Genomic DNA, 25223 nt, shown 5'->3' on the forward strand with positions numbered 1-25223 from the left:
AATTTCATTGTCTTTGTACCCATAACTCCCAGCACACAGCAGGAACTTAATGAATGCTTAGTGAATTAATGACAATTATGTCCATAATGGGCTCATAGTGGACTAATGCTTAGTGAATCTGAGCCATTCAATTTCTTCTCCTTTACGTTATTATGGTCACTGGGTAAATGACCTATTTTCCTTGCCTTCTTTTTATCAATTCATTCACATCTTCCCAGGTTTTTCTGAATTCTTCAAATGCCTCATTTTTTATGATGTAAAAATACTCCATCAAGTTCATATGCCCATTACTCTCATCTAAGTTTTTTGCCTGTATCCTCTATACCAATCCTTCAGGAATGGCTTTCCTGTTTAATTAATCCAACCATTCCCAAATCACCCACTTTCTTTCCAGTTTTTTGTTACTATAAAAAACGCTGCTATAAATATTTTGGTATTGGGGCAGCTAGCTGACACAGTGGACAGAGCACCAGCCCTGAAGTCAGGAGGACCCGAGTTCAAATCCTGCCTCAGACCAACCACTTGACACTTACTAGCTGTGTGACCCTGGGCAAGTCACTTAACCCTAATTGCCTAATAATAATAATAATAATAATAATAATGATAATATTTTGGTATCTCTGGGACCTTTCCCCCACCTCTACCTCTCTGTGATATGGGTCTAGTAATGGTACCATTGGGTCAAAAAGTCGGTACAGTTTTAGTGACTTTCTTAAAATAGCTCTTTGTTCTCATGTTTAAACCAATTTCTTACATTCCTTGACTATCTGGTCTTTACCAGAGATGTTTGTTATAAGGCCTTTTTCTCTAAAGAATTGCTTGATTTTCTACTGATTTTGCCATGTAATTGGAATTGCCTATTTTATCTTTTCTGTTCACCATTGCTCCTTATCTGTTGTTGTTGTTTGCCCTTTGCTCTTCAAGAGGACCATGACGTCAGGGAGGTGATGCTGTGACTTCCAAGTGAATTGGATTTAAGTGAGGGCGGGCTATGCAAAATCACCAGCCTCACTTTCTCCTCCAGAGCCACTGGGGTCCAGTGGCAAGATACAGATCAGGACAACTGGAAATGGCCCCTACTCTTTATTTATGGACAGATGGGTGGCCCAATGAATAGAGGGCTGGGTCTAAAGTCGGAAAGACCTTAGTTCAAATCTGGCTTCTGATTCTTACTAGTTGTATGACCGTGGGCAAGTCACTCAACCCCTATCTGCCTACCTCCAACGACTGGCGGATAAAATGAGATACAATTTGTAAAGTGCTTTGCAAATCTCAAAGCACTATTTAAATACTAGTGATGATGATGATGATAGAGTGCTGGGTCTAAAGTCACAAAGACCTTAGTTCGAATCTGGCCTCAGATACTTACTAGTTGATAACCCAGTGCAAGTCACTTAACCCCTATCTGCCCTAGTTTTCTGATCTGTAAAACAGAGATAAATAATAACACCTACCTCCAAGGGTTGCTGCAAGTATAAAATGAGATACAATTGTAAAGTGCCTTGCAAATCCCAAAGCACTATTGAAATGCTAGTTATGATGATGATAATGGTGAATTTAAGAATGCTCTTTCTATATCCCCAGAGTTACTAAGTTGTGCTTACTCTTTGACCCTATAATACCATTAGTAGGTCGATATATCGATCCTTAAAAGACATCAAAGGAAGAGGAGAAGGACCCATAGGTAAAAAAAAAATTATAGCCCTTCTTTTCTTGTGGTGACAAAAAACTAGAAGCTAATGGAGTGCCCTTCAATTGAAAGATAATTAAATAAATTATGACATATGAATGAATTAAATATTATTATGCCACAAAAAATGATGAAAGGGATGGTTTCAGAGAAGCCTGAGAAGACTTTTATGAACTGACGCAGAGTGAAGGGAACAGAACGAGGTGGGCAAATTACACAATATCAACATTTTGTGAAGATAAATAATTTTAAAATACTTGATTACTCTGATTCGTGCAAGGATGAACCACGATTCCAGAGAGCTGGATGATTTAGCATGATAAAGATGAGAGATGATGAAACCTGATAACCACCCTCTAACAGGGTGGTAGGGTACAAAATCAGATACAGCCAAAGCAGGAATGGGTTTCACTTGAGCATGCATATTTATTACAAGAGGAGTTTTTCCCCTTTTTTTCTTTTAATAGGGAAGTGGGAATGAAGGAAAACAGATTTTTTTTCATTGAAAAAAATACCTAAATAAACAAAAAAGGATACTCCTGCTAGCCATAATTGTACAAGGCAAGAATTTACATGAGGACCATAGTCACGTAAAGAAAAACAACACAGAGACTTTGGAACTCTGAAGAACGCCACGACCAGTTCTAACCAATGATGAAGCAAGCAAGCCCTCTTCCTGTTTCTCAGAAGTACGGTTAGATTACAGCTATTGGGCTATGATTTTCCGACACGACCAAATGTTGATTTGTTTTTGTTTAACTATGATTATTAGCTGTGCACAAAGGAAGGCTCTATCTGGTTCAAATGGGGAGAAGAGCACTAAGATGGGACAGTGATATTTTTTTTAAAAAAAGATGTCAATCAGCCATTAAAATAAAAGATCATTTTAGCTGATTTAAAAAAAGGTTAGAAGGAGAACATTATACCTCATCGAGACTTCTGGAGGGGCAGAATGTGATTTTCTTCTTGGCATATTCTTCAATTGACTGGGAGATTGCTTCTAGCCACTCATCCCTTTCTGTAGCAGAGCTGAAAGTAGAAGAGAGAAGCTCCATTAACCAGAAGTCACTTCTCATCTGTTTCTTTTCCACTGGTTCAGTTTCTCACATCGGGGAACTCTCTTTCATCCTCCGAGGACTGAAGACAGTTCTCCCTTCCTGAAGTCATGACCTCTGAGGCATGATGTCTGATCATAAGTAGTAATGAGCATTAAGGCTCCTGGGGCATTCTGATGACCAAACACCTTTTGACATCTCATCCCAAGTGATCACATTAGTCTAGTTTTATACTTAAAGGGGGACTTCAGGCTCTCTTACTTTAATAATATATTAAAATATATGATCTACAATAATACATTATGTTACATATATCATATATGATACAATAATAATAAACAAGTACGTATTAAGTCCTCACAATATGCAAGCAAAGCACCTTGTAGAGTGCAGGTACAAAAAGAAACTTAAAAGTAAATTTTTAAAAATTAAAAAATTAAAAATTTCTCCAGGAAAGAGCCTCAACTCTAACAGAGGGAGATAAGATGCAAACAACTACATACATATAAGAAACATACAGGAAAAGCTGAAAGCAATCTCTGAGGGAAGTGACTAGCATTGCAAGGGCCTGGAGATGGCCTCTTGCAGAAGGTAGGGTTTGAGTTGGGACTCAGAAACATGATCCTTTCCATAAAAGATAGTCTCCCAAATAATGACTGAGAGGCGGCGGGGCTAAAGGTCAATAAGCAAAGGAATTTGGAGTCAGAGGACCTGCTTTCAAATTCTCTGCTCCTTGTATGATGACCTGGAACAAGTCCCTTGGATAGAGTACTAGATCTGGAGCCAGGAAGACGGGTCCAAATCACCCCTCAGACACCAGCTGGGTGACTTTAAGCAAGTCATTTAACTGCTCCAAGGCTCAGTTTCCCGATCTATAAAATGGGGGGACGAATTCAACAGCCTTCACCATCCTTACTAGCTCTCAATTTATGACTCTATAATTCTATCTCCCAGTATTTTGGGGCTCTAGTATTCTTAACTGTAAAAAGAAGAGACTGGATAACCTGATTGCTGCAATACCTTCCAACACTCATAATGTAAAAAGGTGTACTGTGGGTTGTTGCCGTTGTTATTATTGTTGTCATTTTAGTCATGTCAGGACCTCATTTAGGGTTTTCTTGGCAGAGATGCTGAAGTAGTTTTCCATTTCCTTATGCATCTCATTTGACAGATGAGGAAACCGAGGCAAACAGGGTTAAGTGACTTGCCCAGGGTCACAAAGCTAGTAAGTGTCTGGGGCTGGGTTTGAATTCAGGTATTCCCGACTCCAGGCCTGGCACTCTATCCACTGCACTACCTAGCTGCCCTGCACTGTGAATCACACACACATCTACCTAGAGACATAGATATAAAAATAACCAAGGAGATTTGTGAGTCATAATAAAAGGAATTTCTAAAAATGTCTCCAGAGTTGTATGAACTGACGCAGAGTGAAGTGAACAGAACCAGGAGAAAAACTGATACAGCTACAATAACACCGTAAGGACATGCAACTTTGAACCACTTGAGAGCTCTGATCAACGTAGTAACCAGCCAACCACCCTTCCAGAAAACAGATGATGAAGCCTGCTACCCTCCTAGTGACAGAGAGGTGATACAGTATGGGACGAGACACAGTTTTGAACATGGCCAGTGCAGGAATTTGTTTTTGCTTAACTATGCAGATTTGTTATAAGAATTTTCTTCTTTTTCTTTTTAAAATGGGAATGGGAGGGAGAAAAATATTGCTTATTAATTGAAATACAATATAAGGGTTGTTTTTTTTTTTAAACTTCTACAAAATATATCAAAGCCCTGATGGTTCCAGATTCAGAATACAGAATACTAAGAACCCTGAAAATTGCAGAGGTGTGTGGTGCATGGAAAGAGAGTTGTATCTGAATTCACAGGACCTAAGTTCTAATCCTGGCTTTGCCACTTATTCTCTCTATGACTCCGGACCAGTCAGTCAACCCTCTAGCTTTTACTTTCCTCATCTACAAGATAAGAGGGAAGGATGAGATGGCTTCTAAGGTTCTTTCCCGCTTTTACAGATATGATTTATAGAATCTCTAGTGATCATGAAAGGCATTTTAGGGTATTATGAAAAACAGAATTTTAGGGAGTAACTAGCAAGAGCAAGGGGGCAGACAGGTGGTGCAGTGGATACAGCACTGGACCTAGAGTCAGGAAGACCTGAGTTCCGATCCAGACTCAGACCCTTACTAGCTTTGTGACCCTGAGCAAGTCACTTAACCCTGTTCGTCTCACAAGAAAAAAAGAAAAGCATATATTAAATTTAGTATGGAAATAACAAAATTGCCCTCTTTGTGTTGTCTTTTTGAACCCTTTTTGAACCTGAAGGGAGAAAAAACCCTTCTAGTTAGATTCACATATTTTCATTCTCAATTGACAAGTGATTTGCTTTCTCTGCCTCTAATCTGTCCTCCAGTCGGGGTGAGGGGGGAAGAAATAGAAATTTGCAACAAATACACACAGTCAAGCAAAAGAAATTCCCACACTGGCCCAGTCAAAAACTGTGTGCCTTATTCTGAATCTCAAATTTCAGGTCAATTCAAAAGCCCCTGATGGGACTCCCCAAATTTACTTTACTATGGCTTGCCCTTTTATTCTGAGCTAATACCATTTCTGAACTCCTGTTCTTGAGCCTACATAGGGCACAAGAAAACCCACTCATGGACTTCCTGAGAGACTCACCTGAGAGTTTTCCCACACAGGCTTCTATAAAAAGTAACTGAAAATAGGGCTAGGGCAGAGATAAAGACCGATGACTGATTAAATGTATGAATTGCCCCCTGACAGCCTCAGGGGTGGAGGTTTCCAAATGTGCCAGCACATAGTTAATTGCACACATTAAATTACAAATGATACCCTTTCATTTAAAAGTGTCTTCTTTCCCTTATAGGCCTTTTGCCAGAACAAATGTTTACAAGTTCTTGGAAACAGATTTGTCACTAACTGTACCTTATTCGCAAATGTTCCAACATAAACATTCATTATCTGGTATAGATATTTCAGTTCTAGGAAGCAGTCAATCTTAGAGGTACAAAGCGTTTAGTACAGTATCTGATACGTCGGTAGGTGCTTAATAAAAGTTGATGGACTGACTAAGGAAGCGTCTGGCTAGAATGAAACCAAAGGAGAAAAACGTAGGGCAAGTTAACAGAATGTCTGGATTTTTACAATTATCTGGGAAGTAAGTTCTTATAATAGCAAAATCTATTTTACCATCCACTTCCCTTAAAAGTTGAAAATGAATGTCCGAAGACATTATACACAGTAACAGCAATATGGTTAACTGTGAATGACTTAGCTATTTTGATCAATGCAATGATTGAAGACAATTCCAAAGGACTTATGATGAAAAATGCTATCCATTCCCAGAGAAAGAACTGTTGGGGTCTGAATGCAGAATAAAGCATAATTTTTTTTTTTACTTTCTTTATTATTCTTGTTTTTTTGGTAGTCATTTTGCAACATGGCTAATATGGAAATGCTTTACGTGAAGCACACGTATAATTTACATAAAATTTACAAAAAAGGAGTAATGAGGGGGGGAGAAGGGAGAGAATTTAGAACTCAAGATTTTAAAAATGAATGTTAAAATTTTTTTTTCATGTAATTGAGAAAAAAAAAAATAAAAACCAGATGCAAAAGAAAGAAAACGAATGACAGGAATTGATCAGAGAGAATTTGGAACTCAAAATTTTTAAAAGAACAGGTGTTAAAAATTTTGTTTTACGTGTAATTGAGGAAAAAATAAAAATTAAATATAAAAAAGAAAGAAAATGAATGTCCAAGAATAAATCAGAAGGCACTTCTCAAGTGCCTACAACATGCTAGGCATTAGGGATATACCACGTCTGTGATCTTATTTATTTATTTATTTTTTTTAGGCAATTGAGGTACTAAGTGACTTGCCTTTAGAGTTTTTATTTATTTGTTTATAAGTTTTTGTAAGGCAATTGGGGTGAAGTGACTTGCCCAGGGTCACACAGATAGTAAGTGTTAAGTGTCTGTTCTGAGGCCAGATGTGAACATCGATCCTCCTGACTTCAGGGCCAGTGCTCCATCCACTGCGCCTCCTAGCGGCCCCACTACGTCTGTGATCTCGTACAAGTCACAGCCTCCCGGGGCCTCAGTTTCCTCATCTGTAAAATGAGGGGGTTAGAACAGATGACCTCTGAAGTTCCTTCCAGCTCTGGATCAATGAATAGTAAATTCCTGCCTTCAAGAAAAAAAAGGATTTAAAAACTTGGTGAGGAAGAGGTTTAAGAATGGCACTAGTTCCTGGGAATTATTAATTTTTACCTCAAAAGTGACAGAAGACTTTTTTTTTCTTGTTTTCTGGTGAGGCAATCAGAGTCAAGTGACTTGCCCAGGGTCACACAGCTAGTAAGTATCAAGTGTCTGAGGCTGGATTTGAACTCAGGTCCTCCTGATTCCAAGACTGGAGTTCTATTCATTGTGCCACCTACCTGCCCCTACACTTTTTTTTTAACTCCCAAACGCACCCCTCTTTCAAAAAAAAAAGTCCACTGGGTCATGTAGAGTTGGACACAACTGAAAACTAAATAACAACCTACATACAATGTTATATTATCTAGCCCAAAGTTTTTCATCTTGTCTGTGAGGATTTTTTTTTTCTTATTGGACCCTTGCACAGAGTACTCCCAAGTGAGGAAAATTCCTTTACTAATCCAGGTAAGCACACTTTCTCTGTTATTAGCAGTCTTATACAGCTGCTTGGAAACTGAGAGGTCAACTGGTATGGCTTTGATTAGATCACCAGCATGTGTCAGAAGCTGGATTTGAACCCATATCTTCTAACTTGGATATGAACTTTTCATTGTGGCATACTGCCTCTGGGACGGCTAGGTGGCGTTGCAACGGATAGAATGCTGGGCCTGGAGGTGGGAATACTCATCTTCCTGAGCTCAATTCTGGCCTCAGACACTTACTAGTTGTGTGACCCTGGGCAAGTCACTTTAGTCCTGTTGGCCTCAGTTTCCTCATCTGTAAAATGAGCTGAAGAAGGAAATGGAAATCTTTGCCAAGAAAACTCCAAATGGGTCATGGAGAGTCACATACAACTGAAAAACAACTAAACATAATACTTACTATTTAAAAGGATTTTAGGAGAGATTTGTCAAATACTCTGCTAAAATCCAGGAACTCTCAGACTAGAGCAGTGAACTAATCAGGATGTCTGCTAACACTCTCAAAAAGGCAATAAAAGTAGTCTGGCTGACTCTTTCTTTTAAACCTTCTTTAAAAAAAATGCTTTATCACTACATTGTTTACACCACAATCACTTCCCAGAAATCCATTATCGGACCACTCCACATACATTCAAATAAAACCATCAGAATACTGGGTTAACTGAGCCTCACTCATCAAATAAAGCTGGCATGACTTTCCCAGAGAAGGCTTGGAGTGTGGATTTACTATATACTCGCAAGCATAAGGACTTCCAAGGAAATTCCTCATGCAATATAAACCCATAAGATCATACTTATACAGAGCCCAACCTTGTCATTTTACAGGTGATGATACTGAAGCTCAGGAAGCTAATGAATGCCCCAGCTTCCCAAAGGTTATGAGCCAAAAAGCTAGGATTCAAATCAATAATCTCAGAGCTCACATGCAGTGTGCTTTCCAATTAATCAACAAACACTTAAAATATATTAAGTTTCCATTGTGTACAAGACATTGTGCTAGATGCGAGACAAAGGAGGGGGCCCAGAAAGCAAAAAGTAACAGAAGTAATGAAGAATGAGTGTATTGATATAGTATTTATCTATTGCGTGAAAGAAATGATAAGCGGGATGATTTCAGAAAAATCTGGGAAGGTTTATAGCAACTGACGCAGAGTAAAGTGAGCAGAACAAAGAGAACATTGCACACAGTAAAAGCAATATTGTAATTATGATCAACTTTGAAAGACTTAGCTACTTTGATTAATACCAAGATAATAACAAAGGACCCATGATGAAAAATGCTATCTACCTCCAGAGAGAGAACTGAGTGAAAACTGAAGAATACATTTTCAATTTCTTATTTTTTTTTTGCTTTTTATTATTTTTTGTAACATGGATAATATGGAAATGTTATGCATGATATCACATGTATAACAGATATCACATTGCTGGCCTTCTTAATGGTTGTGGGAGAGAATGAAGGGAGAGAGAGGATTTGGAACTCACAAGTTTTAAAAAAGGATGTTAAAATAAATGAATGAATGAATTAAAGTTATAAAGGAAGGAAAAAAACGCTTTATCACTACATTGTTTACCCCACAATCACTTCCCAGAAATCCTCTACCGTCACTCCACATATTCACTGAAGGTAAAGCCACCCGAAACATTCATTTAAATTAATGCAATATATAGCATTCTGCACTGATAGTCTACCACCTTTCTCCCAAGAGGAAATGGGCCATCTCCAATCCTGATCTATATATCTGGCCACTGGACCCAGATGGCTCTGGAGGAGAAAGTGAGACTGGTGACCTTGCACAGCTCTCCCTCACTCAAAGTGAACTGCAAGTCACGTCATCATCTCCCTGATGTCATGGTCCTCTTCAAGAATGAAGCACAAATACAACAACCCAAGAAGAAGGAGACAGATTATAGTATTTGTCCCCTGAAACTAATACTGCTCACTCACTACATTTTATATGAATGTCTTTTAGCTATGTCTCACTTACATGACTACAGTCGTTTTGCATCTCTGTTCTCCTAGCCTCAATTTTTTCTACCAGGCATCAGTCACTGTGTCTCCCTGGAGGAGATGGACTGACCATTTCCCTTCTGCCGTTGTATCTCCAGAGTCTAGAACATGCCTGATGTATATGTAGCAGGTGCTTGATAAACGTGTGTTTGAACGTTCTCAGTTAACCTACATCTTGGCACCCAACAATAACTAATTTCCTTTCTAAGCATTTACAAATGAAAAATATTTCTATAATTTTGACAAGAGTAGAGTCAAAAGGAATATGCAAAAAACTATCACTCTAAGGGAGGGAAAAAACAAACCAAGAAGGAATGAAAAGAAATGCTTCCATAGTACAGTGTGGCTGTAGTAGAAATGAAAAGACGCCTTTTTACGTATTGATGATGACACTTCTCCCACTTCCTCAGCTGACGAGACAAGGCTTCTTTGTTCAGTTTTTCTGGGATCATAACAATTTGGGGGAGGGAGGAGGGGTGTTAAAAACTGAGGCAATGACATCTGAAAACCCACTGTAATTCTGCCATTCCAAGAGAAGAGGACGCAGGCAATTTATTGCTCCAATCATGTAAACAGGGATTTTTAAATAAGCAAACAAAAGCTGCCTTCTTGTAAAAGGGATCACCAATGCAGTGTGGCTAAATATGGAAAAACAGTCATCTGCTTGGCTGTAAAATGAGGGAGCTGAATTTGATGACCTTAAACGTCCCCTTCCAGTTTGAAAAGTTCTATAATCTCGTGATTGATTTCCTAATGTCTCTATAGAAAGAGAAACTAGACTACATAAGAAAGCTCATATTACTAATAGTAAATATCTAGGTAGCCATGATATGAAACACGTTTTTTGGGGTTTTTTAAAATTTGTCACAAAATACCAAAAAATCATTAATGTTAACATTGTTTTTTGAATATTGTATAAACACTTAACATGTATGTAAGCATTACACATATGTAAACATGTGTACATAATTTTTCTTCCATTAGAATGTAGGCTCCTTAAGGGCAGGAGCTGGTTTTGTTTCTTATTTATATTTCTAGCATATAGTAAGTGCTTAATAAATGCTCTCTAATTCAGTGATTCACATCTTCCCTAGAAGGATAGGCTAGGAGAGATTTTACACTACTCTCTAAAGATTATTACCAGAGATGTGAAGTCCAAAAAATAATTTAGACAAAAAATTTTCTCAAAAAAAAATTCAAGGCAAACTGTTGATGTCCAGTCATATCAGTTGTGTCATACTCCTCATGATGCCATTTGGGGTTTTCTTGGCAAAGATACTGGAGGAGTTTGCTATTTCCTTCTCTAGCTCATTTTACAGATAAGGAAATGGAGGCCAACAGGGTAAATGACTTGTCTAAGGTCACATAGCTAGTAAGTGTCTAAGACTGGATTTGAACTCACAAAGATGAATTTTCCTGACTGCAGGCCCAACACTCTATCCATTACGTCACCTAGCTACCCCAATAAAAGTAACACCTGACCCCAAGCTCTCACTGAACCCAGAACCAATGCTCTTTCCAAAAAGCACAGGGTATCTCTCAAATGACAGCAATCAGCTCACAAACAAATGATACTGTCAGGGCATCCAAGAAGCAAAGCAGAAAAAAAAAAAACCAACTCTGAAGCCTCCAAGTTCAAGTTCAAAGGAATGATTTTTTCCCCCACCCCCATATTTGAACCTACAACATTGATAATATTGATCGCTTTTCAAAGTTTTTTGTTTTGTCGTTGTTTCTATTTTTCACCTGGCTGAGAGAATGAAGGAACGTTCCACGCTTTCAATCTTCAGCTCATTCTGGTAAGCTTCCTGGGTTGGTCTTCTAACCTACAATGAAGACAAAAGAAAAATCTTATCAGCTGACCATCCTTTCCCCAACCTGTGAAAGCCCCTGCCTCTGATGCTAAAAGTCATCACATTCTCCCCATCCCTAGCTGAAGACGGTATCTGAGGGAGACACAGTAGAATAAATGGAAAAGGGTGAGGAGCCCGAAATGAAAACGCTCCAGGACGCTTTCCAGTATATGCCAGGGCAAGGCAGGCACATTATAAAAAGTCAGGGTGAGCCAAGGTGATATGGGATGATGAGAATAATAAAAACTAGTATTTAATATAGCACTTTTAAGGTTTGTAAAATGCTTTACAAATATTATCTTAAGTAAGCTGTTACTTAAGCTATTACTATTATGCCCATTTTACAGAGAGGGAAACAGATTGAGAGAAGTAGCTTGAACAGGATCACACAGTAAGAGTTTGAGGCAGGATTTGAACTTCAGTCTTCCTGATCACAAGTCCAGTGGTCTATACCCAATTCATGCTCAAGTCAAGATGTCACCCCTTGATGTCATTGGTCTTCTTCAGGAATGAAGGACAAACAACCATCTATACACTGCACTGCTGAGCTTATTCTCAAGGACAAGGGCCAGGGACTGAACGAGCCAAAGAATGCCTACCCAAGTAACCAATGGATGACTATAATTCTCTAAGATCACAGAAGCATAGATTTAGGGCTAGAAAGGACTTCAATGGTAATGTAATTACCTTTATGAACTACTTTTGTGTTTTTGTAATTAATAATTAATAATGTAATTACCTTCAAAGGTAATCCCTCATTGTAAAGAAGGGGAAACTGAGTCTTGGAGAAGTTTAGTGACTTCACCAAGGTCACACAGGTAGAAGGTGATAGCATGACCACACATCCATTGTAAGCCAGGTAGCAGAAAGCAGTAAACAATTTCCGTTGACTCTAAGACCAGCAATATTAGGTTCTATTTATGAGCCCTTTCTTAAGTAGTTTTTTCATTCAAATACAATTAATGTCAAAACACCAAGATAAAAAGTTGTTTTGTTTAGTCATTTTCAGTCGTTTCCAACTCTTCATGACCCCATTTGGGGTTTTCTTGGCAGAGATACGGAAGCAGTTTGCTATTTCCTTCTCCAGCTCATTTTATCCACTGCATCAACTAAAAACTCAGTAGTGATCTCACTGACTCACCTTCATTCCAGCCAACGAAAGCATGTTGTTCAGTTTATACATGCCAGACTGCACCGGAGTTGTGTACAAGAGAGCATCATTAAACTGCGAGGGGAAACACACATCAAAGAAGATTGTAAATAATAATAAAAAAAACCCGTTAGCTATAGATATGTGGAAGATACACATGAGGGTTGTTTAAGACCATGTTTTCTTGAACAGGCATTTCTTTTTTGTTTGTTTAAATAATATTTTATTTTTTCACCCAATTACATGTCAAAACAATTTTTAACATCAATTTTTTTTTAACTTTTGATTTCCAAATTCTATCCTTCCTTCCCCTCCCTCCCTCCTCCTTGAAATACAGGTTATACATGTATAATCATCCAAAACAAATTTCCAGATTAGTCTTTTTGTGGAAGAAATCTTGAACCAAAAAAAAAAAAGAAAGAAAAGAAAGAAAGAAAAGGAAAGAAAATGAAAAATAGTATGCTTTGGTCTGTATTCAGATGCCATCAGTTCTTTGGTGTTGGATAGCATTTTTCCTCATAAAGTCTTTGAGATTGTCTTGGATCACTGTATTGCTGAGAATGGCTAAGTCATTCACAATTCTTTTATTGTATGATATTGTTTTTTACTGTGTATAATGTTCTCCTGGTTCTGCTCACTTCACTTTGCATCAGTTCATGGAAGTCTTTTGAGGTTTTTCTGAATCATCCTGCTCATTATTTTTAATAGCACAATAATATTCCAATCTTTGCTCTAGATGTGTGTTTCTCTCACCCAGTGATACTGCCAGTATGTTTCATCAGCTTTTCTTAAATGAACATATTTGTTAAAAGAGTTATATGGGAAACGGAGTTATTAGTGAATGACTATGATATTTTAAGAAAACATTTAAAAAATTGAAAGTTTAGCTATGGCCTCAGACACTTAACTAGCTGTGTGATCCTAGGCAAGTCATTTAACCCCAATTGCCTCCAAAAAAAAAAGTTTATTTGTAAAGACAGGAAAGTCAAAAGACAATTGGTGTTGGAATTTAAGAAAAGCTGATGAAGCATACTGGCAATATCACTGGGTGACAGAGACACACATCTAGAGCAAAGATTGCTTGCCTCGGGTCTTCTTTATTAACATTTTATTAATAAATATTTTTATTAACATTTTATTAATTAGTTAATATTTTATTGATATTTTGACAAATATCTCTATATAATGGGTTTCCTTTGCAATCCTTTTTATTTCATGTACTTAAAAACGTGATTCTGAGAATCCTTTCAAAGAGCACAGGAAAGTTTAAGAACCCCTTGGCTTGGAGCAAGAAGGGAGTTTAGAGGTCATTCTCACTTTATGAGTAAGGCCTGAAAGGGTTAATTGACTTGCATATGGTCACACAGGTCTTAAGCAGCAGAACCAACACTCAAGCCAACATCTTCTAACTCCCAATCCAGCATTCTTTTGACCACAACATGTTGCCTCATTCTGCCCCCATGTCCCCCACTTCCCTGCTGACAGAGGAGAGCCGTGCCTCATGACCAATGCTCTAAAGCCATGGTTAGTTATAGTATTGATCACTGAGTATAGCACTGAGTACGGACATCTATCAAGTGCTCTCCCTAAGTTTCTGAGACTGGTCCACACTCACCACCTCTGCCCTTCTCATCACCAGCCCAGTCTTTGATCCCTTTACAATGTGGCCTCCAAACCCTACTCCACTGAAATTACTTTCTCCACGGACACCTCCTACATGCCAAATCCAATGGCCTTTTCTAAGTCCTTATTCTTTCTGATCTTCATGCGGCATCCACCACAGCTGACCATTCTCTCCTCCTGTTTGCCAAAGTAAATTTCTGTTGAACTGAATTTGACTGGATGCTCTCCACCCTTGGTTTCCATGACACCAGCATCTCTTGGGTCTTTCCAACCTGTCTGCTGGCTCCTTCTCCATCTCCTTCCCTGCTCTCTTTTCTTTTTCCTGCTCCCTAGTTACTGTCTCTTCAAACTCTCTATGCCTGACTCCCAAATCCTGCCCCAATTTCCTCTCTGCTGCATCTCTGAATCTCTAATTCTATATCTTGTGAGTGCCCCAAACTCATTATCTAAAAGGGTAACTTATGTTCTCCCCTAAACCTGCTCCTTCTCTTCCCAATTTGATAATTTTCTGTTCACAGTGCTAAAAGGGGGCGGGGCAGCTAGGTGGCACAGTGGATAGAGCACCGGCCCTGAAGTCAGGAGGACCTGAGTTCAAATCCGGCCTCAGACCAAACACTAGACACTTACTAGCTGTGTGACCCTGGGCAAGTCACTTAACCCCAGTTGCCTAAAAAAACAAAAAACAAACAAACAAACACAGTGCTAAAAGGGGCAGCTAAGTGAGCTCAAAGGTCACAGCACTAGCCCAGGAGTCAGGAAGATCTGAGTTCAAATCTGGCCTCAAACACTACCTGTGTGACCTTGGGCAAGTCATGTAACTTCTGTTACATTTACAAAATGTTATAAAATATTGTAAATATTTTTCTATTATATAAAATATTATAAATATTATAAAAGTGCTTAGCATTGGGCCTGGCACATAGTAAGGACCATATAAATGTTAGCTATTATTATTACTATTCTCTTCCTACCCAACCTCCAAATCTTCAAGCGAACTTTGGCCTTCCCTCTTCCTCATTCAGTCATAAGTCAAGTCTCCTGATTTTTCTGCCTCTGCAAAATTTACTGTATTCACATTTTCTTCTCTAGTCAAACTGTTATCTGCAGTGGTATTGGGAGTTTTCTTATTAACTGTTCCTATACCAGTGAGATCACAAGTCTGGTCCAAAACAGGGAAGGTGGAAGAGGGCATAAAGAGTGGCCTTTTAGTACAATGACTTGCATGTTGAATCTGGAGTTAAGGAGAGCCAGATTCATATTCCGCCTCTGACACATCTTAGCTGCGAGATCCTGGACAAGTCACTTAAAATCCTCAGCGCCCTAGGCAACTTACTGAGACTAAATTACAAAGAAGGAAGGCGCCAACCTGTGTTGGCAGAGAGAGTTTCCTCATCTGGAAGTTCCGTATGTGGGAGGCTTCAAATGCACTGGCCCAGTGAGGCCAGTAACACTATAGGGTGTGGCATCAACCATATTAAAATGAATTTCATCAGATGAAACGATTATTTAAATTTATAAAGTGATTAAATCAGATTACAAATTAAAATGAAATGGGGAAATGTTTAAGAAAAGAAATAAAAATAATAAAACAGATAATATTTTATATAACATGTAATTATATAATACATGTAATTATTAATTATGTAATTTAATGTAATATATAATTTATATAATATATAATATATAAATAAATACAATATATAATATTACATTTAAGACTAAGGAGAACATAGAAATATGTTTTGCACGAAGGCACATGTATAACCTATTTCTTGCCTTCTCAATGAGAGTGGGAGTGAATTTGGAACTCAAAAAATTTTTTTAATTGATTTGAAAAACCGTTTTTACATGAAATTGGGAAAAAATAAAATATTAAATAAAAAAATTAAGTCAATGCATGAACTGCAGGAATCCTTGCATACAGATTAGTTGAGTTCGATACCAGAGCATTACACTAATGTAAAAATCACAGGTTTAATCCCTACACCTAATTTACAGGTTTTCTGGGTCACAGAAACTCATTGAAAAGGCACCAAAATATAGAATTGCAGTGATGGTGGTCATTGTTGTTGTTCAGTAGTTTCAGTTGTGTCTGACTCCTGGTGATCCCATTTAGCATCTTCTTGGCAGAGACACTGGAGTGGTTTGTCATTTCCTTCTCTAGCTCATTTTACAGATGAGGAAATTGAGGCAAACAGGGGGAAGTGACTTGCCCAGGGTCACACAGCTAATAAGTGTCTGAGGCCAGATTTGAACTCAGGGAGAGGAGCCTTCCTGACTCCAGGCCCAGCGCTCTACCCATTGTGCCAACCAGCACCCAAAGAGATGGTTAGCAGCCATCATATTTGGGAGGGGAAAAGACTGAAATCACTTTTTCAAAAAGAAAGGAAAGTCAGTGAAGCATTTTTTAAAATGCCCAGCACAGAACAGAAGGTTAGAAAAAAAAAATCATAGACAGACAGGCAGGAAAGCTTCAAAAGTTACACACCGAGTTTATTACAGACTTAAAAGGAAAAGCAAACTGGATGTGACAGAGACTCACAGCTTCATGTACAAACCAGCTCTCTTTCTTTAGTCCTGCTATGAAAGTGCTCATTTTATCTGACATTCAAATTAAGAATTAAAAAAAAAAACAACTAATTCAGGTTTGAAATGAGGTCACTGGGTTCCAAATGGGAATGATTTTACATTTGTGATTCCAGACCACCAGGGTACGTGACAGACTTCATTTTGTCACATTTGAAATGCCAATGAGCAAGGCGACAAGATTATTTTTCAAAACTTTCCATTTGAAACAGAAATTAGCCCACTGGACCAAGCTTTTATGTCAGAGAGGGAGGAGATTCTACTACCCCTATTAAACAAAGATCCCTGAAACAAACAGACGTATCAGAAATAAACATGTCATCCTACCAGAAAAAACATCCTTGGCTGCATGACCTTCCGGGACAATTTCATCAGGGTTCCTTCTTTGAGGAAGACCTAGTCCATCCATCCAAAGACAAAAATAGGAATAGAGAACAACTGTCAACTACTGATATTAGTAATTTCTTATAAAATACGGGTTATTTAGGTATGAGAGCGAAGGGAATTGTATATTAGGTTGACTGAAGTTCAAAAATCCATTATTGGTCCAGTGGTGCTCCAAGTTAAAATGGCGCTGGGCACAGCTAAGATTTCATTTTAGAATTTACCAGAACTTTGTTCTCTCTAGACTACACCAAATAGTGACACCACTTTTATATGTGTGCCCCCCAAATGGCCTCTTCCAGTACCTGGTTCTCAAAGGCTCTTCCCGAAAGTGGTTATTAGCCCTGGTAGGTTCTACCATGCAGGGAAGGCTCTCAATACAGGCCCAACAATCAGCTGGAGAACTGTTCTCTAAGGACCAGTCTAGTGATTACATCTGTCATTCCAGACCACATAAGTGTGTGACAGACTTCATTTTATCTCTCCCTAGTTGGGAAATACCACACACTAACCTTGTCACAGGATATGAAATTTTTCAGTTATGGTGACTTTCAAAGACCAGCTACTGAGCTGGAGAGGGGCTGCTGAAGGGAGTAACAACAATGACAAGAATGTGCGTCCCTGACTTGTTGATGTGTTAAAAGAAGGGACAAGATAATAAACCCCAGGCCAAGTTTGAGTATCACAGAAAAGCAAAGCTAGATGGAGGCCAGCTCAGAAGAAGAATCATATACAACTATCTAATCTTCATTACCTACTGAAAAAAAGGACAATGAACCTTAAGCATGCGGTATTTTATTCTCTTCAGTTCATGGCAAGCAGCCTAAGGAAACTCACCCTTCCTGGTTGTACTATCTCATGATGTCCACTTAAGCTGTACTGAATCTGCATAAGCTTCTGAAAGTTGTCCTAAGGAAGAAAGACATAAAGCACATGAAGGCACCTGCTCCCAGCTGAACGTGGGCCCTGGTTTGTAAATCCAAGATACTTACTCCTTGCTTCATGATGTCATTGGCATGATTGGCAACCTCTATGACAACAGCGAGGGCATCTAGAACACATGAGGATAGTACGTGGTAGTTATTAACTTTCAATAAAAACAATAATGATGACCAGAACTTATATAGCTATTTAAGGTCTACAAAGCGCTTTTCATATACTTTCTCATTTATCTCCTGGGAGACAGGCGCTATTATGATCCCCATTTTGCAGATGAGGAAACTGAGGTAGACAAAGGTCACACAGCTAGGAAGTGTCTAAGATAGGTTTTGAACTCAAGTCTTCCCACCTCTAGGTCCAAGATTTTTTCTATTAAAGTTCAATATCTTTTGACATGGTTATTTCAACCAGTGAAAGGACAAGTTAACAGAGCTAAAGTTAAAGGCTCATAGAATCTAGAGCTTGAAGGGACGATAGATGTCATCTATTCCAGTGGTATCAATCTCAAATATAAATGGATCCTAAAAAAACCCTACAAATTAACATTATCTGTGTAGTGTTGCATTTTTATTTATTTTGTTAAACATTTCCCAAATAAATTTTAACCTGTTTCAGATGCTGACCCCAAGTTTGACACCTAGGATCTAGTCTAAGGCTCTCATTTTAGAATTAATTAAGAACTGGAATTAAGGAAAGTAACCTAAATGGTCTGTCCAATGTCACACAGGTAGGCAGCATTAGAGATGAACCTCACAGTGACTCTGGGAGGTAGGTGCTGTTATTAATAAATGCTCATTCATTCATTCATTCATTCATTCATTCATTCATTCATTCATTCATTCAGACTCAGGTCTAGAGAGCAGGGAAATAAATTGCCAGGATCACACAGAGAGTTAAGAGTCAGAAGTAAGATTTAACTCTAAAGTGTCTAACTCCAAAACTAGTGCTCATATATAAAATGACTTACAAAATTTAAGGGGCAATAAGAAACAAAATAATAATAAAACAAGTAACTAATCGCACAGAATCATTCACATAAAAGTCAAAAAAAAAAAACCCCACAACCTGAAAGGATTCTGATCTTTTAAGGCAGGATTTGAACAAGTCTTCCCAATCTCATATATGTGTGTGTGTGCGCGTGTGTGTGTGTGTGTGTGTGTGTGTGTGCATTTTTACTATATACCCATTTTTTTCTTGCTTTCTTTTTTTTTTTTTTTGGATTTTTTTGGCTAGGCAATGGGGTTAAGTGACTTGCCGAGGGTCACATAGCTAGTAAGTATTATGTGTCTGAGATCGGATTTGAACTCAGGTTGTCCAGAATCCAGGGCCAGTACTCTATCCACTCCACCACCTAGCTGCCCCACTATTTACCTATTTTACAGATGAGACAGAAGGTATTTTCTAAAGTTTTTTTTAATTTAATTTAGTGTTTCTATAAACAAAACTAACTTTAATTCAGCATCAAAAAAACGAAAAAAGAAATAGTTCCATATGAGTGGGAGAAAAACACGTCACATACTCTTAACTAACTACACAGAAACATTTAATTTGGGAAAAAAGATTCTAATCTTTTTCTTTTGGGAGAACAACTAGTAAACAAATTTTCAGAGCAATATTTGCTGAACAGGAGCCTCCCGGCATTAAAAAAAAAAGGCGCATGCATGTATCTTGAACCTTTTAAACAGATCTTTAAATTCCCTAGGAAATGTGTTTTTTAACATTAGAAAGTCTGGAATTTATGAATATCCTGAAGGACTAAGCAAATGTTTTGCATCAGTTTACACACCTGCTCCTTCTTAAAAATCATTTATTGGTCTGAAAAATACAAAAACAATTCAACAAACAACAAAAATGCTCTCAAATCCTCTGTAAATGCCATAGCAGTAACACTTCTAATGGCAGAAATCATCAGATATAATGACATAATGATGGGGGGATGAAAACTCAACTTTCACTTGCTCATGGCTGGATTTCTGCTGGACACTGAGTCAGGACAGGGTCAGCTATTTCGTACAGTTCTTTAATGAAATCAGCCTATATTTAATTAAAAGATACAACCCTCTTACGGATCATTAAGAGGCAGATTCTGATCTAATAACATTACCCACCTTGTAGTGGGCCACTTTAAGGACAAGCAGCCACACTTGTTAATATTACTTCTATTTTTCTGAAAGATCAACATTTTAACACTTATAAAGGTTAAATGAAACAAGTTGCATACCTTGAGTATCCCTATAATCTGCAGAGTCTTCCAAAAGATTCTTCAAATAATCTATGAAAACAAAAAAATATATATTAAAAGGACTAAATATTTATAGGGCATAGTGTATATATTCAACACTGCAAAGTCTCCTAAGAGAGCTGAGTCTCATTATCTACACAGAATAAACCAAGTGGATGAAGAATGCCTGTTCTTGAGAAAATGATCAGTGGGTGGCTGGACCGTCTATAGAACTGCTGATTTTTCATCTGTCATACTTGCAAAGGATTAGACCTCAGACTTGTATTGTTTATGTGACTTTTCTATAGTTTAATTGGTTACAATATAAAAACCTTCCATAATACATACTATGAATGTTTATAGGTAACTATAAAATGTTTCACATAATGGATAATAAAATAAATGTGTTCTTAATACAGTTTTTTTTTCTTTAAAACATCTTACTGAGGAAAGTGGGCAGCTAGGTGGTACAGTGGACGGTATACTAGGTATAGAATCAAAGGACTCCTCTTAGTGAATTCAGATCTGGCCTCAGATACTAACCAGCTGTGTGACCCTAGGCAAGTCACTTAACCCTATTTGCCTTAGTTTCCTCATCTGCAAAATAAGTTGGAGAAGGAAATGGCAAACCACTCCAGTACCTCCACAAAGAAAATCCAAAATGGGGTCATGACAAAAAAGAACAAGGGAAATCCAAAGAACAGCCCTCCAGCCATACTGGTGAATGGATCAAAAGTTTCTTAAGAGTAAGGATCATAGGACAACTACTATGAGGCCAGAAAGGACAGGAGGGGTCATCTATTCCAACCCTTTCCATTTACACATGAGAAAACTGAAGGCCAGGGAGTGGAAGTCAGTTTTCCTAGATCACACAGGCAATAAGCATTAGACACAGGATTTGAACTCACCTCCTGAGACACTAGATGGTTTGTTCTGTCTTACCAAGTTTTGTTTTGTTAAAAAAAAAAATCTTGGATCCTCTCTGTAATAAAATTTATTAAGGAATATACTTCTTTTGGTGAAGGGATGGGGACCCAACAAGGACAGAATGATGTTCAGACAAACCAAGGGTCCTGCAGTTGCCTGGTTTTGCTTAATCACTTTTTCTTGACTACAAAGGACTCAATGGGGAGAAGAAAGTGACCAACAAAAGGCAGAGGCCACTAGGGGGCAGAGAGGTGAAAGTGTTGGGACCTGGACACTTGCCAGCTGATGACTTCGGGCAAGGAATAACCCATACAGATGGGTTTCCTCATTTATAAAATGGAAATAACAACAGCACCTGCCTCCCAGAGTCGCTGTGAGGGTCTAATGATAAATAAATGATACATAAACACCTTGCAAACCCTGAAGCCCTCTATAAACGCTGGCTATCATGACTTCAAGTTCAAGGGTCTGTATTTGTAAGAAAGTTTAAGGAGATAGGCCAGCACTAACCTGGGTTCGAATCCTGCCTCAGACACTTGGCCAGCTGGCTGTTCCTAGGCTCACACGTAATCTCATTATTACTCAATTTTCTCATCTCAAAAATGAGGTGGATGAAGGGTTCAAAGGGTCCCTTTCCAGATCTAAATTCATGATGTTAGGATCCCAACCAGCCTGCTTGGGGGTTAAGTAATCAATCAGTCTTTTAGTAAGCAGACTGGAAATGGGAACACAGAGTTAGAGATAGAAAGGACTGGCATGAATTGGCCTCAGTTTCCTCATCTATAAAATGACAGGACTGGAACAAGTAACATCTGACCTCTTTCCATTCTAAATCTGTGAATGTGAGATCTAACGGATAGAGCCATGGGCCTGGAGTCAGGAAGACCTGAATTCAAATTCAGCCTCAGAAGCTTGCTAGCTCAATTACTTGTCAATTAACTTCTGTCTGCCTCAGTTTCCTCAAATATAAATTGAGGATGGCAATAATAGCACCTACCTCACACGGCTGTTGCGAGGAACAAATGAAATAATATTTGTAAAGAGCTTAGCACAGAGACTGGAATATAGTAGGTGTTTAATAAATGCTTATTCCTTTTCCCTTCCCCCCCCTCCCCATTTTACAGATGAGGAAAATGAGGTCCAGAGAAGATAAGTATTACACAAGTAGTAAATGGAAAAGCTAGGATTTGAATCCTGGTCTTCTAGCATTAGATGGACCAAGTGTCTCCATTGAAACAAATTCTATTATAATTTTACTTTGAAAAGAAATTATCTTTCTATTTTCTTTGCCCCCTTTCTCAACTAAGCCATGTTATCTCAAGTAGCAGAAGGGATGGAGGGAAGATGTACAAAAGACTTCTTCTTTCTCTCTTTGGCTTCCAGCCACACTTGTGGCTGAAACTCTCCAAATCTCTGTGGTTCTGGCTCCCTGCCAAGCCTGCAGCGGTCTCTTTTTCTATTGCTCAACTTCTCATGGTCAGACTTTTTCTCATCTTGTATTTTTTCACGTGGAAGCTTTCTCTCCCTCTCTCTGTCTCTGTCTCTGCCCAGCCAGTGTACTGGCCATAACTCAATCTTCCCCGCTTTTCCTCTTTACCCCTTGGTATTTGTGTCAACCTCATGCTGAATGATAACATTTTTTTAAAAAAATTACTGATAATAGCTAATATTTCATTGGGCCTATATGGCCCATGAGGGCTTTTCTTTATTTGGATCCAGAAACAGTTCACAGGAGAAAGTCTTACGTAACCTTCCTAGTCATTCCCAATGCTCAGACACCACTGTGGGCACAAACGTCATGGTGGTACGACACTTGTGCCCACTCTGCTGTAAGTATACTGTCAGAATGATACATGGCCTGGGAAGGAAGAGCAGCAGTTGGAAGAGGTAGGCTGGTCTGAGTCAGCTGGGAGCAGCAGGGAAACCAGCAGTTGTTAACAACTGGTATTGAGTCTTTGGTGAAACTTGGGAGGGAACCTGAGACACTCCTTGATGCGTCATGAAGCCTGGCTCCCAGGATGCATCCATGACCAAGCAGTCTGGCCAAGAGGAGATTTCACAAGGCAAATGGGGGAGTGAAGCAGTCAAACCAATCAACCAGACTAGTTTCTTGAAGTCTTAGGTAGCTGGTTTCATTATGTCAAACCTGTCTGATCACTTTTCAAGAGGTGATGAATGGGAAACTCCAAAGGTTATGGTGACTAGGATTTACAAAGAAAGAATTTGACCTTAAAAAAAAATTCTTGAGAGTAAAGAGAAAAAAGGGAAAGGAAAAAATATAGCTGGGATTGGTTTCCCCAAAATTTAATCTCCGGCCACCAGGGGGCAACCTTGATAAAGAAAAGTTGATTTGGGGGAGAACAAACAGGGATTGCAATTAACCTGGACTGAGGGTATAAACCAAGCAGCAGGGTCTCAGAGTAGGGACAAATTGGGTCTGTTTTCTCAAATAGAACCTGGGAATCCATCAGTGTGGACAGCCACCCCCATCGACTCTCAATTGTCAGAGCTTAGCACTGTGGATGGCTTATAGTAGGCACTTAATAAATGCTTGTTTTCTCCTTTGTCCCTTAAGAACCTTCCCTCCTCTTACCCCAATTATAGCATCACAGACCTAGAGCTGGAAGGAAATACCTCTAGTCCAACGACTTCATTTACAGATGGGGAACCTGAGGCCCAGGGAAGTAGAGAGGATCTCAAAGATAGAGAGTTAGAAGGGACCTCAAGGCCGTCTAGTATATCACCTTCATTTTATAGCTGAGGAAACTGAGGTTCACTTGCCCAAGGTCACATAAAATGTGTTTCTGTTGAAATTCGAACACAGGTCTTTCTGAATCCGAGACTAGAGCTCTACCCGCTATGCAAAACTACCTTTCCAAAAAAAAAAATTCTGTTTTGCTTAATTCGCTGTAAGACAAATTCTCAACAACTTAAAACAGCCCCACATATGATATCAAGCTAGAAAAGGTAATGTATGTTCATTATGCACAGCAAGGGAGGTGGGCTAGGGAGGTCTGGACACTTAAGTCTTGTACCCAGCTTTGTTATTCAAAAACTACGGCATGTTGGGAAAATGACCCAGCCACTTTGAAACCTGACAGCATGTGCCTAATGCTGGTTGAACAACGAGTTGGCTTGACTTGGCCAGAATATCTTTGGGAGGAAGCTGCACCCTCTCTATGAAGTTTAATTTCACCATGAAACTGTAGCCATCGGCTGAATAGCATATTTCTTGTAAGTGTATTTTTTTTCCTATTGTCAAATCTGCCTTTAGTAGACACTCAACAACTCAGACTGAAGAGGTCCTGGGCCATTCAAACCCAATGATCACACCCCTACCTAGCACCAACCATCCTGAATTAACAGGCTTACTGGAATTAATCATTTGGTTTGATAGTGATGAGTGCATTCTGATACCCCCCCAAAAAATATAAACAAACAGAAACTACACATGAGCTGAAGCACTGTCACTGACTGGATCATTTCCGGGTGCTTTCACATGATTCTGCCAAACAGGACAAGAGGAAATGTTTGGCAACCAAGGACTCTTCTTATGTTTCTGTCTAGGCAAGTCCTGACAGCCTGGGCTGGCCTGTGGCTGGGTGCACGGAATCTAGGTCAAATCTCACACCTGGAAGGAGGAGAAAGGGTGGCTCTGAAGGAAAGTCAGACAAAAGACAGATGCTGTGCGGTTAATGGACTGTCTGTATATTAAAGCCATACCTACAGGAAGGGGACAAATGGAGAAGACTCAATCCACATCAGCTGATGAGTAACTAACTGCTTCATAGCAATGAGTAAAACTGATACTAAAGTGGACTCATCCACCGAAATTCTGCATTTCATATAGACACTCCAAATGAAAAATGAGTTAGGACCAGAACTGAGTAATTAATAGTAATTGTAACTAATATTCATATAGCACTTTACAGATATTATCTCATTTGAATAGTAGGAAGAAAGTGGGCTACGCTGCTTTGCAGAAACTGAAAAGCTACTTTAAGGATCCCAAATTTCTCCTTGAAAAAGAGGCCCATCTTTTTAATACCAATGTCCTATTGAT

The 25223-nt window shown here is 38.8% G+C and overlaps 1 protein-coding gene across 1 annotated transcript in view; it reads right to left on the reverse strand.

The window, feature by feature from the left end:
• Positions 1 to 25223, reverse strand: part of FGD6 (FYVE, RhoGEF and PH domain containing 6) — a 181341-nt gene that overhangs the window by 24362 nt on the left and 131756 nt on the right. Inside the window, 7 exon segments of the mRNA XM_021006466.2 lie at positions 2617 to 2719; positions 11224 to 11303; positions 12472 to 12555; positions 17017 to 17085; positions 17911 to 17982; positions 18066 to 18124; positions 20234 to 20284. Of these exon segments, the coding sequence (XP_020862125.1) occupies positions 2617 to 2719; positions 11224 to 11303; positions 12472 to 12555; positions 17017 to 17085; positions 17911 to 17982; positions 18066 to 18124; positions 20234 to 20284 (518 nt within the window).

This window comes from Phascolarctos cinereus, unplaced genomic scaffold (genome assembly GCF_003287225.1).
Source record: "Phascolarctos cinereus isolate Bilbo 61053 unplaced genomic scaffold, phaCin_HiC Scaffold_1;HRSCAF=81, whole genome shotgun sequence".
NCBI lineage: Eukaryota > Metazoa > Chordata > Mammalia > Diprotodontia > Phascolarctidae > Phascolarctos > Phascolarctos cinereus.